General features: G+C 64.8%; 4 protein-coding genes across 5 annotated transcripts in view; 1 reads left to right on the top strand and 3 right to left on the bottom strand.

Moving 5' to 3' along the window:
* CCDC124 (coiled-coil domain containing 124) overlaps positions 1–120 on the bottom strand; it is an 8,324-nt gene extending 8,204 nt beyond the window's left edge. The window contains exon 1 of the mRNA XM_010726408.3: positions 13–120. The gene's annotated coding sequence lies outside the window, so the exon portion shown is untranslated. The remainder of the gene's footprint in view (positions 1–12) is intronic.
* A 455-nt stretch (positions 121–575) lies between these two features.
* Positions 576–4,601, bottom strand: SLC5A5 (solute carrier family 5 member 5). 2 transcript variants are annotated; one of them, XM_031557484.1, is made up of 15 exons: positions 4,145–4,601; positions 4,002–4,067; positions 3,710–3,761; positions 3,549–3,616; positions 3,316–3,470; positions 3,091–3,231; positions 2,717–2,846; positions 2,512–2,600; positions 2,300–2,412; positions 2,001–2,071; positions 1,808–1,894; positions 1,531–1,736; positions 1,083–1,186; positions 871–986; positions 576–795 (listed from the first exon to the last, which is right to left on the bottom strand). In XM_031557484.1, the coding sequence occupies exons 1-15, from the start codon at positions 4,517–4,519 to the stop codon at positions 664–666; spliced, it is 1,905 nt and encodes a 634-aa protein (XP_031413344.1). In that variant the 5' UTR covers positions 4,520–4,601; the 3' UTR covers positions 576–663. The 2 variants fall into 2 exon arrangements, with proteins under 2 accessions (XP_031413344.1, XP_031413343.1); XM_031557483.1 differs by having other exon boundaries at positions 3,549–3,761.
* A 40-nt stretch (positions 4,602–4,641) lies between these two features.
* LOC116217599 lies at positions 4,642–5,487 on the bottom strand. The gene is given in 2 exon segments (XM_031557485.1): positions 4,642–5,294; positions 5,297–5,487. Coding segments are annotated over 2 exon segments (672 nt in total). The 5' UTR covers positions 5,360–5,487; the 3' UTR covers positions 4,642–4,685.
* A 119-nt stretch (positions 5,488–5,606) lies between these two features.
* The window catches only part of JAK3 (Janus kinase 3), an 8,233-nt gene continuing 3,218 nt past the window's right edge, over positions 5,607–10,621 (top strand). The window contains 17 exon segments of the mRNA XM_031557481.1: positions 5,607–5,954; positions 6,399–6,495; positions 6,573–6,696; positions 6,775–6,886; positions 7,085–7,230; positions 7,305–7,581; positions 7,722–7,844; positions 7,917–8,074; positions 8,276–8,387; positions 8,484–8,670; positions 8,980–9,006; positions 9,009–9,100; positions 9,177–9,308; positions 9,379–9,463; positions 9,550–9,683; positions 9,975–10,113; positions 10,190–10,341. Coding sequence (XP_031413341.1) covers positions 5,622–5,954; positions 6,399–6,495; positions 6,573–6,696; positions 6,775–6,886; positions 7,085–7,230; positions 7,305–7,581; positions 7,722–7,844; positions 7,917–8,074; positions 8,276–8,387; positions 8,484–8,670; positions 8,980–9,006; positions 9,009–9,100; positions 9,177–9,308; positions 9,379–9,463; positions 9,550–9,683; positions 9,975–10,113; positions 10,190–10,341 — 2,430 coding nt within the window. The 5' untranslated portion in view covers positions 5,607–5,621.

Here is a 10,621-nt window from a genome sequence, read left to right as displayed (position 1 = left end):
TCCCGTTCCTACCCGGCTCCGCCGCTCCGCCCGTCGCGCTCTTTGTGCGTCATCACTCCGCGCGGCGCGTCCTGCCGGGTGAGGGGAAGCGACGCCCGCGGCCTCGCAGCGCTCCCGCCGCCATTTTTGTTGAGGGCACGGCACGGTCACGGCTCCGGGAGAAAGGCGGAGGAACGGTGGAGAGAAGGATGCAGCCCGTATCCGTAACCGCATCCTCATCCTCGCTCGCATCTCGGGGAGAGAACCGCGAGAAAGCCGCTCGACTCCCACCGCTCCAGTCACCCTCCTGCCCAGCACAAAGATGGCGGCGCGGTGCCAACACCAAAAGATGGCGGCGGGGGTGTGTGGCGATGTGGGCGTGGCCTATCGGGCGCTGTCACCCAATCGGGGCGGGGCCTAACGGGGTGTGACCCGTTGTTCCCCGGTGGGCGGAGCTGATCGTGGCCACGCCCTCTCCCCGTCGCAGCACGGACCTCCTCATTGTGCCCCCCCCAAACACGGACACCCCCCCCCCCAGTCCCCACTCCCACACAGTGACACACGGACGCCGTGTCCCATGGAGCCCATGCCTCATTTATTGGCCCCTCCCAGAGGGGGGACACCGATACAGCAGGTGGGCAGCGCTGCCCGTACCCCTCCCCCGCGTCCCCCTCCGCCCCGTCCCTACACGTGGCTTTCCTGCAGCAGCTGCTCGGTGACCCCGCGGTGCTGGGGGGGGCCTCGTGCCTGCACTCCCAGCCCCAGCAGCACCGGGGGGGCTTCGGGACACGGCCCTCCCTGATGGTCTCTCCAGACCTGCGGAGAGGGAACATGTGAGCAGAAGGTGGGAGGGGTGTTTTGGGTGTGGTGGGGGGGTCTGAGGGCTGTTACCTTGGTGGGACACCCCCCTGAAGGCGCCGTGCCCCCAGCTGGGGACACAGAGGATGTCTGCTTGGTGATGTCCCACCAAAGCACTCCTGGGGGCAGCTGTGCTCGCTTGGTGGGCCCTGCAGGGGGGCAACAGAGGGGTGAGAGGGAGCAGCGTGGGGCAGCCCCTCCTTTCCCCCCCACTCTAAATGTACCCCCGGTGCCCACAGGCTCACCTGCCAGGTAGCTGAGCAGCACCCCTGCCAGCACAGTGGAGAGCGTCCCCAGTGCCCCGTAGTACAGATAGGAGATGGCATAGAAGTCACCCACCATGGGAGGCCTGCGGGGTGTGTGTGGGGGGGTGTTGGTGGTGACATCACAGCCATCAGAAAGGCAGTGTGACGTCACAGTGGACAAAAGAAAGGGCAGTGTGACATCACAACGAGCAAGGACAGCGGTGTGGTGCCCAGAGGACAAGGACAGCACTGTGACAGATGAATAAGGAAACCGGTGTGACGTCACTGTGATCAAAGCAGCACCGCGATGTCACAGCAGTCAGCGACAGCGGCGTGACATCAGAGCGAATAAGGACAGCGTGGTGATGTCACCGGGAGCTGCCCCCAGCCCACCGTACAGAAGCAATGGTGCGTCCCACCCCCATCCCTGCTACCCGTCCCCTCTCACCTTGCAGGCTCTGTGCCGGGGCGCTGGGGGGGCAGTGGTCCCAGCAGCAGTGTGTGGTTGGTGCTGGCAGTGCGGTTGTAGAGTGGGCAGTGGGCTCCAGAGGCAGGCAGGACACCAGCAACGTTGGCAGGGGCCGGGTAGAGGCTGCCACCCACTGCCACCCACAGCGAGAGCGTGAGGCCGACACCCAGACCCCCGAACACGCCCTGGGTGAGCAGTGGGGTCTGCATGGTGCTGGGACCCCCAGCCCCACGCCCCCCGCCCATCCTGCACTCACAGCTGTGTTGCACGCCGGCACGAACATGCCCAGCACGAAGGCTCCCAGCAGAGGGCCGCCGATGACCCCCATGACGGTGAAGGAGCCCTGCAGGGGGACCCTGAGGTGCCTCGAGGGCTCTCCATCCACCAGCCATGCGTGATGGGTGCGGGTGCAGAGCAGGGAGGGGTAGGGAGGGTGGGGGGGGACTCACCTGCAGCACACCACCGCCCAGCAGCGAGGCCAGCGCAGCCACCGTGATGCAAGCAATGCCATAGAACAGTGCTGCGGGGACAGAGGGGTCGGGGGGGGAGGGCTGTGACATGGCACGGCAGCGCTGCACGGCATGGCACGGTGTGCACAGCGTGGCACTGCACAGTGCAGTACAGCACGGCATGGCACAGGGTGGGTTGCACAGGGTGGCGTGGTGCAGCACGTGGTGGCACGTTGTGGCACAGCGTGGCATAGGGCAGGGTGACATCAGGGCCGTGCAGCAGTCCTGTTCTCACTCACACAGCCCCTTGGAGATCAGCATCAGCCTCCTTGGTGACAGCGTGGGCAGCCGGGGCTTCACCAGGTCCTCCACAGTGACGGCTGCCATGGCGTTGATGCTGGTGGAGGCGGTGCTGGGGGAGGAACAGCACTCAGCCCTGCACCAAACTGAGGGTGGGGGTGGCACAGAGCCATCCCCTCCTTGGGGACATCGGGGTCCCCAGCGGCCTCACCTCAGGGTCCCGCTGTAGGCACAGGCCAGGAACAGTCCGGGTACCCCAGGGGACGTCTGGAAGATGTCGAGGACCAGGTAGGGCATGTACTGGGGGGCACAGCTGTGTCAGGGGGCAGGCGGGACCCCTGTCCCCATCCTTCTCCCCGTTCCTCCTGGCTACTCTCAACTGAGTGCTCAAGAGGACGGATCCGGTGCAGCCGTACCTGGTCGGGGGCCGAGATGTGGCCAGCCAGAAGGGGGTCACAGTCCTTGTAGAGCACAAACATCACAAGGCCACAGGCCACCGCGCTGGAGACGATGCAGAAGAGCCCCACTTGATTGACCAGCAGCGCTCTGCGGGCACAGGGTGCGATCAAAGCACGGCCCCACCGGGCTCAGCAGGTCTGCAGGGGTTGGGCAGGGGCCATGCAGGGCTGCAGGGGGAGTTCAAGGGTGCAGGAGATATGCAGGGGCGCAGAGTCTGTGCAGAGGTGCAGGATGCATGGGATGCATGCAGGATGGTGGGCTTCCCAGGGTTCCATGTATCCCACCCCCGCAGTGCAGCCCCTCACCCCCATGCCGGGGGTTTGTGCCTCACATCCTCGCCTCCCTCTCGCTCTTGCAGGCCACGTAGCGCTGGACCTGAGCCTGGTTCACGCCGTACATGGAGAGCCAGACCAGCGTGCCGCCCAGCAGGAAGGTCCAGAAGGTGTAACGGCTCCGTGGGTCGAAGTCAAAGCTGGGGGCAGAGAGCGAGCAGGGGCAGTGCGGGCATTGCTGCACCTGGGGAGGAATGGTGGCGGGGGGGCACACAGGGACTCACTCGCCGAAGTTCACCCTGGAGCCGTTGGTGGCGATGGCCAGTGCCCTGGTGGGGCCCCCCACAAGCAGCAGCCCCCGGATGATGACGGCGAGGAACCCGGAGAGCATGACGAAGACCTGGAAGACGTCGGTCCAGATGACAGCCTTCATCCCGCCCTGCGCCAGCGGGAGCACAGTGAGCGCCGGGAAGCCAGAGCCCACAGGCCCCCCCCGGGGACCCCACCGTGCACTCACTATGGTGGTGTAAAAGGTGCAGATGGCACCAGTGGAGAGCAGGGACGCCCAGATGTCCAAACCGGTCACTGAAGGGGAGATGATGGTGATAAGCGTTGGTGCTCGGGGTAGAGATGAGGGGACAAGGACATGTGGATGCTGTCCCACATGTCCCCCCATACCTTGGTTGAGGATCAGAGCAGGAGCATAGATGACGATCCCTGTGTACAGCGTCTGTGGGGATGGGGTGGGGGGTCAGAGCAGCGCCCGGTGCCCACAGGGGGGGATGTGATGTGCTGGTGCTGCCCAGCGCAGCGTGCGGGCGCTGGAAAAACATTTGGCTCTCCATTCCAAACAGCCATCCCGCAGGGCCGTGTTTGCTTTGGAGCCACGGAAAAAGCACGTGCATGGGAACAAGGGGGCTATTAGGGGCTGAGCACAGCCCCATCCCCACATCCCCCCCCAGGGACTCACCGTAGCCATCACGTACTGCAGCGTCCCGCAGAGCCGCACACTCCGTCCGAACCGCCGCTCCAGGTACTGCGGACAGAGAGGGAGTGTGCAGGTTTGGGTGGGAGAATCCCATCCCCTGCCTGCAGTGCATCCCCCGTGCCCACCTCATAGGTGCTGGTGAGCCCCAGGCGGTAGAAGACGGGCAAGAAGAGGTATGCAGTGAGCAGCGTGTTGAGCAGCTGCCCCAGGCACATCCAGAGGAACTTGGAGCCGTAGCGGTACGCCTCAGCTGGCACCCCCAGCACCTGGATGGCTGACATGAAGCTGGCCGACAGCGAAAGCCCCACTGGCACTGCCGCCATGCGCCGGCCGCCCATGAAGAAGTCCTCTGAGGTCTTCTGGCCTCCCTTGGACAGCCCGTGGAACAGCCCGATGCCGGTGGAGATGAGCAGCATCAGCCCGAACACGCCGTAATCCCAGAGGCTGAAGGTGAGGGGCTCCGGTGCCCGCACCTCCAGGCTGCCTGGCGGTGCCAGCATGGTGGTGGTGTGGGGACGGCCCCCCCGGCACACAGGGACAAGGACCTGCGGGTGGGACAGGGCACGGGGGTCCCGGTGCGTCCAGGGGCAGCGGCACTGCAGCAAGACAGAGCACGGGGTGGTTATCGAGGTGCAAGGTGCGGATGAGTGAGCATGGAGAGGAGCATCACCACATCGCCAGCCCTGCACTCTTTGCACTGGTGGAAGGGTGCAAAGAAGCAGCCCCAGAGAGCACCCCAAATACCACAGACACCCCAAATACCTCCCGATCCTGGCACACAGCGCTGCCCAGTCCCGCCGCGGAGCAAAGCAGCCGAAGGACACGGCCGGGACGCAGTAATCCCCCAAACCCAGCACAAACACGGAGCGCTGAGCACCACTTATCTCCCGCCGACGACAAAACAAACCCAACCGAAACCTTTACCCAGCAAAAGCACCTCCTTTGCGAGCTGCTCCCCCAGGGGCTGGCAGGGATCCGGCCGCGACCTCGGCCGGCGCAAAGTGCCAGAGGGGCTGGGAGGAGGCAGGGTATGGCGTGGGGAGGGACGCAGAGCGGCGTGGGGCCGCGGCGATAACCCCTTCCCTGCCGCCCACCCGTGCAGGGTCCAAGGCCTGAGGGCAAGGATGGGGCCGTGGCTCTTCCCCTCAGGGTGCAGTGACAAGAGGGCCAGCCCTGCTTCCTCGTTCCCAGGTATAAGAGGTGCTTTGTTCCACCCGGGACACGTTGGTCCCCATGCTTGAAAAGTAGGGCTGCAACCCAGGAAGAGCTGCAACTTGGGGACTGTCCCCTCTGCAGAAGGATGTGCTGTCCCCACGGGGCGCATCCATGCCCTCCGGCATGTTGCACGGTACCTCGTCCCCAGGGTACGGCCGCAGTGATGGTGCATGGTGGCCTTGTCCCCATGGAGCAGCACCGCATCCCTGCCTCTCTGCTGCCTTCGCCTCTTTGAGAAGCAAAAAGGGGGAAAAAGCTGCTGCCCTCCCACCCCCCACCCACCGGGCCACGCAGCTTTGGGACGGGTGCATGGGGCTCCCAAAGGGACCCAAAGGGGGTGGGCAGCTCCCAGCGGTCCTGGGGGGCTGTGAGCAGCTTGGGGGGAACATGGGCTGCATGGGGCAGCATGGGGCTGGGGACAGGGTGGGACAGGGTGGGACACGGGGCAGTGCCCACCGCTGCTGTGCCCACAGCACCGACTGGGAGCGGGGGGATGCCCAGAGCAGGGGCTGCCTTCTGCCCCTGGGGTGGCTCCTTAGGGACCCCTGCCCCGTGCCCCCTCCCTCGTCAGGAAGTTCGCTTTGCTCAGAGACGCTGTGGGCAGGAAGGAAGTCACCATGGGGACTTTTTGACACTCGCAGCCACCTACGCAGCCCGAAAAGTTGCAGCCCCACCCAGGACAGAACACACAGCACCAGCAAGGCCCCCGGGACAGCACAGGTACTGTGGGACATGGGGGGTTTTGTGGGCTCCAGCCGACCCTCCTGCCCAGGGATGGAGCCGTGTGCTCTCCAGGCCAGGTGTGATGCAGGGCACAAGCGTGTCTGTGAGCTGGCTGCTGCAGAGCACCCAAAAACAGCGGCGTGCCTCAGGTTCCCCATCTGCAAAATGAACACAGGGCAGCGGGTGGTGGGTCCGAGCCCCGGAGACACCGTGGGGTTTTACTCCACGGAAAGGAGGGTCCCGTTTCCCGTGGGTCTCAGAGGATGGGGCGCTGTGCTTGGGGACGCACCGGGGGGGGACACAGGGAGCACACTGAGCACTGCTGTCCTTGCAGCGCCCGCCATGGCCCCGCTGGGTGAGGAGACGCCGCTGATCGGCGAGCGCTCCTGCAGTCTGTCCTCCTCGGAGCCCGGCACACTGCAGGTGTACCTCTACCACCAGGCACCCCATGACCCCCCCGACTCCACCGCCATCCTCACCTTCACCTTCGGCGAGTACACGGCCGAGGAGCTGTGTGTGCACGCTGCCAAGGCCTGCGGTGAGCACCATCCCCCAGCTGTGCACCCATCCGGCGTGGTCACAGCCACGAGGACGGCGCTGTCCCTCTGCCACCAGGCGTGCTGCCCATCTGCCATCCTCTCTTCGCGTTGGCCACGGAAGATCTCAGCTGCTGGTACCCCCCCAACCACCTCTTCACAGTGGAGGATGCCCGCAGCCAGGTGGTGGTGTATAGGATCAGGTGGGGACTCTCTGATGGCTGATAGGGGCTGTGCGGCACGGGACGTGGCACTGAGCCCAGCCAACCCTGCCCCAACAGGTTCTTCTTCCCCAACTGGTGTGGGCTGGGCCAGGTGCATCGCTTCCAGCTGCCCAGCGACCGCCCCAGCCCCGTGCTGGATTACCCTGTCATCGATTACCTGTTTGCCCAGGTGAGCCGTGCATCCCTGCCCCAGACATGGGCACGGAGCTGGGGGCTGGCCATGCACGATGGGGTAGGGGGGATGCAAGGTTCCTGCCTCAGCCTCATGCATGGAGCCGGGCTCCGGAGATGCATTGCTGGCACACAACCAGGGCTTGCAGCGAGCAGGGGGCTTTGCCCCCACCCCAAGCTGCGTCTCTGTCCCCAGTCTCGCAGTGACTTCATTGCGGGGCGCATGGAGCTGGCACTGAGCCTGGCAGGGCAGGAGGAGTGCCTGAGCCTGGCGGTGCTGGACATGCTGCGCATCGCCAAGGAGAAGTGGCAGAGCCCCGAGCAGGTCTTCAGCTGCATCAGGTGAGCGGGGACCTCACCTGGGGGGCAGGGGGCACTTATCTCCCTCCTGCCTCATCTCCTGCCCCCTCCCACAGCTACAAGTCCTGCATCCCGGAGCCGCTGCGATGTCAGATCCAACAGCACAGCTTCCTCACCCGCAAGCGCATCCGCCGCCGCGTCGCTCAGTCCCTGCGCAGGATGGGGGGCTGCAGGGCAGATGGGCGCTGCCTGAAGCTTAAATACCTGCTGGACCTGGAACGGCTGCGGCGTTGCTGGGCTGAGGAGAGCTTCCATGCACGCGGCCCCGACGCCGACATCACCATCCACGTGTCTGCAGACAGCGGGGTCTCCTGGAGCTGCGGCGGATCTGAGGTGCGGAAACCCCAACCGGAGGGTGAGGATGGGGTGGTCCAGCCATAGTACAGGTGGGGGGGGGTCTGAGTGTGGATGAGTGGAGAGGTGGGGGTCGTGGTGGGGGTACACACGTAGGGCAGCCCCTGGTGTCCCTGCAGAGCCACCAGCACTTCTGTGACTTCCCCGACATCGCCGACGTCAGCATCAAGCAGGCGAGCCGTGATGGTGGCCCCGTGGAGAACCGCATCGTCACCCTCACCAAGACAGACAACAGGGTTCTGGTGAGCTGGGGGGGGACCTGTGGGGTCCAGGGGGGTCATAGCATGCTGGGGGCTCACCTTGCTCTCACCCAGGAGGTGGAGTTCCCCACGCTGCGGGAAGCGCTCTCCTTCGTGGCCCTGGTGGATGGCTACTACCGCCTGACTGCAGATGCCCACCACTACTTCTGCAAGGAGGTGGCCCCCCCTCGGCTGCTTGAAGACATAGAGAACCAATGCCATGGGCCCATCAGGTGTGTGCCCCATCCCCCCAGGCTATGGGCTCAAAGCGGAAGGGAACTATTGAGAGGGGACCCCCATCCACTCACCCAAGAGGGGATGCTGTAGTGCCCCGGGGGGATGCTGTAGTGCCCACCGTGCTTGGGGAGCACTGGGATGCACCGTGGGGTGTCCCTGCGATATCCCCCTTCCCACCCCCAGCTGTGCTGTTGCAGCTCTGAGTTTGCTGTGCGTAAACTGAAGGCGGCGGGGGCCCAGCCAGGGCTGTTCGTGCTGCGCCGCAGCCCCCAGGACTTCGACAGCTTTCTGCTGACCGTGTGCACCGAGGTGGGGCCCAGTGCCACACAGACCCCCCCCTCCCCACGTCCTCTCCACGTGGCGCAGAACCCAGCACAGGGTGCTGAGCTCACTCTCTCCCCACAGACACGCTCCGGGCAGGACTTCAAACGCTGCCTGATCCGCAGGGATGAGGATGGCAGCTTCTGGCTGACAGGGCTGGCACGGCGCTTCTGCAGCCTGCAGGAGCTGCTGGGCACCTATGGGCGCTGCGGGCTGCAGGCTGAGGGTGCTTACCTACGCCTGGACACGTGCTGCCCACCTCTGCCCCGAGGTGACACTGCTGTAGGGGCATGATGAGGGGCAGGGATTTGTGGGGTGGGGGGAGAAGGGGGGCTGTGAAATGAGGTGCGTTGTTGTAAAACGCACTGTGTGATGTCACAGAGAGGGTTTTCTGGCACTGCACGCTGTGTGATGTTCACAGTGCAGGCATTGTGATGTCACAGTGCAGGCATTGTGTCATCGTAGTGCAGGCATTGTGACGTCAAAGAACAAGCATTGTGATGTCACAGTGCAGCATTGTGACGTCACAGAGCGGACGTTATGACGTCACAGCCACCCCTCGCATCCCCCCCTCCTCCAGAGAAATCCAACCTGCTGATCGTGCGCAGCGGCTGCCCACGGCCCCCCAACTCCCCCCAGCCCCGCGCCGCAGCCCCAGCCAGATGACATTCCACAAGATCGACCCTGAGAGCCTCATACGGGTACAGCAGGATGGGGTGGGGGGGGGCGTGGGGGTCAGGGGGGACCCTCCCCACCCAACATCCCATCCCATGGCAGGGCGAGAGCCTGGGGCAGGGTTCCTTCACCCACATCTACAAGGGCGTCAAGCGGGACCAGAAGGATGACGAGTTCTACCAGACCCCGGTGGTGCTCAAGGTGATGGACAGCAGCCACCGCAACTGCTCCGAGGTGAGCTGGGGGGGCCCCTAAGCACCAACCCGCCAGCATCCTGCCTCCCTCTGACCCATCTCCCCCTCAGTCCTTCCTGGAGGCCGCCAGCATCATGAGCCAGCTGTCCCACAAGCACCTGGTGCTGCTGCACGGCGTCAGCCTCGGCAAGGACAGTGAGTGTCCCTTGTCTCCAACCCCTGTGCCCCGCTGCCACCCGCTGTGTGCACGCATGGGACCGGCCCGCTCCCCCTGCCCGCAGGCATCATGGTGCAGGAGTACATCAGGCACGGGCCCCTGGATCTCTACCTGAAAAAGAACCACAGCGAGGGCAAGGTGACGACCAGCTGGAAGCTGCAGGTGGCCAAGCAGCTGGCATATGCGCTCAACTACTTGGTAAGTGGATGGCCAAAGTCCCCCTGCCCTATGATGTGCCCCACTCCCACGCAGCTCTATCCCCACAGCTTCTTGCATCTGTATTCCCATAGCCCCCAACCACCCGTGTCCCATGCATCCCTGTCCCCGTGGCTCCCACCCATCCCTGTCCCACATCTCCAAGCACTGCTGTCCTTTTGCTCCCGCTGATCCCCCACACCTCAGTCCCGTGGCCCCCCAGCCCCGCAGCAGGGATGAGCACCAAGGTTCCACCCAGCCAGTGCCATGCTCAGGGTCCCTGTCCCCTCCCAGGAGGACAAGAAAATCACCCACGGCAACGTTTCTGCTAAGAAGGTGCTGCTGACCCGGGAGGGGGACGTGGCCAGCGGCAGCCCCCCCTTCATCAAACTCAACGACCCTGGAGTCAGCATCACCGTCCTGGCCAAGGAGTGTAAGTGCTGCGTGGGCCCTGGGGAGCTGTGTGCCCCCCCTTGGTGGTGCTGAGCAGGGCCATCCCTTCTCTCCAGTGCTGGTGGAGCGCATCCCTTGGGTGGCCCCCGAGTGCCTGAGTGACCCCCAGAGCTTGGCGCTGCCAGCCGACAAGTGGAGCTTTGGGGCGACCCTGTGGGAGATCTTCAGTGGGGGCAACATGCCTGTCAGCCTGCTGGAGCCGCAGAAGGTGGGGTTGTCCCTTCCCCCCCATCACCTGCCCCTGTGACCCCACCTGATGTGACCCCATTCCACTGCGACTCCATCCTATGGCACCCACTGTGCTCAGCTGCCTGCTGCCAGTCCTGCTGCAGGGCCCCCCAATGGCTCTGGTGACCCCAGAATGCAGTCACACTGCACAAGGGGTGGGGATGGGGATGGGGATGGGGATGGAATGGAATGGAATGGAATGGAATGGAATGGAATGGGGATGAGGTGATGATGGGATGGGATGGGGATGGGGATGGGGG

This window comes from Meleagris gallopavo (assembly GCF_000146605.3).
Source record: "Meleagris gallopavo isolate NT-WF06-2002-E0010 breed Aviagen turkey brand Nicholas breeding stock chromosome 15 unlocalized genomic scaffold, Turkey_5.1 Chr15_random_7180001854097, whole genome shotgun sequence".
Taxonomy (NCBI): Eukaryota; Metazoa; Chordata; class Aves; order Galliformes; family Phasianidae; genus Meleagris; species Meleagris gallopavo.
This window is presented reverse-complemented; position numbering and strand designations above follow the sequence as displayed.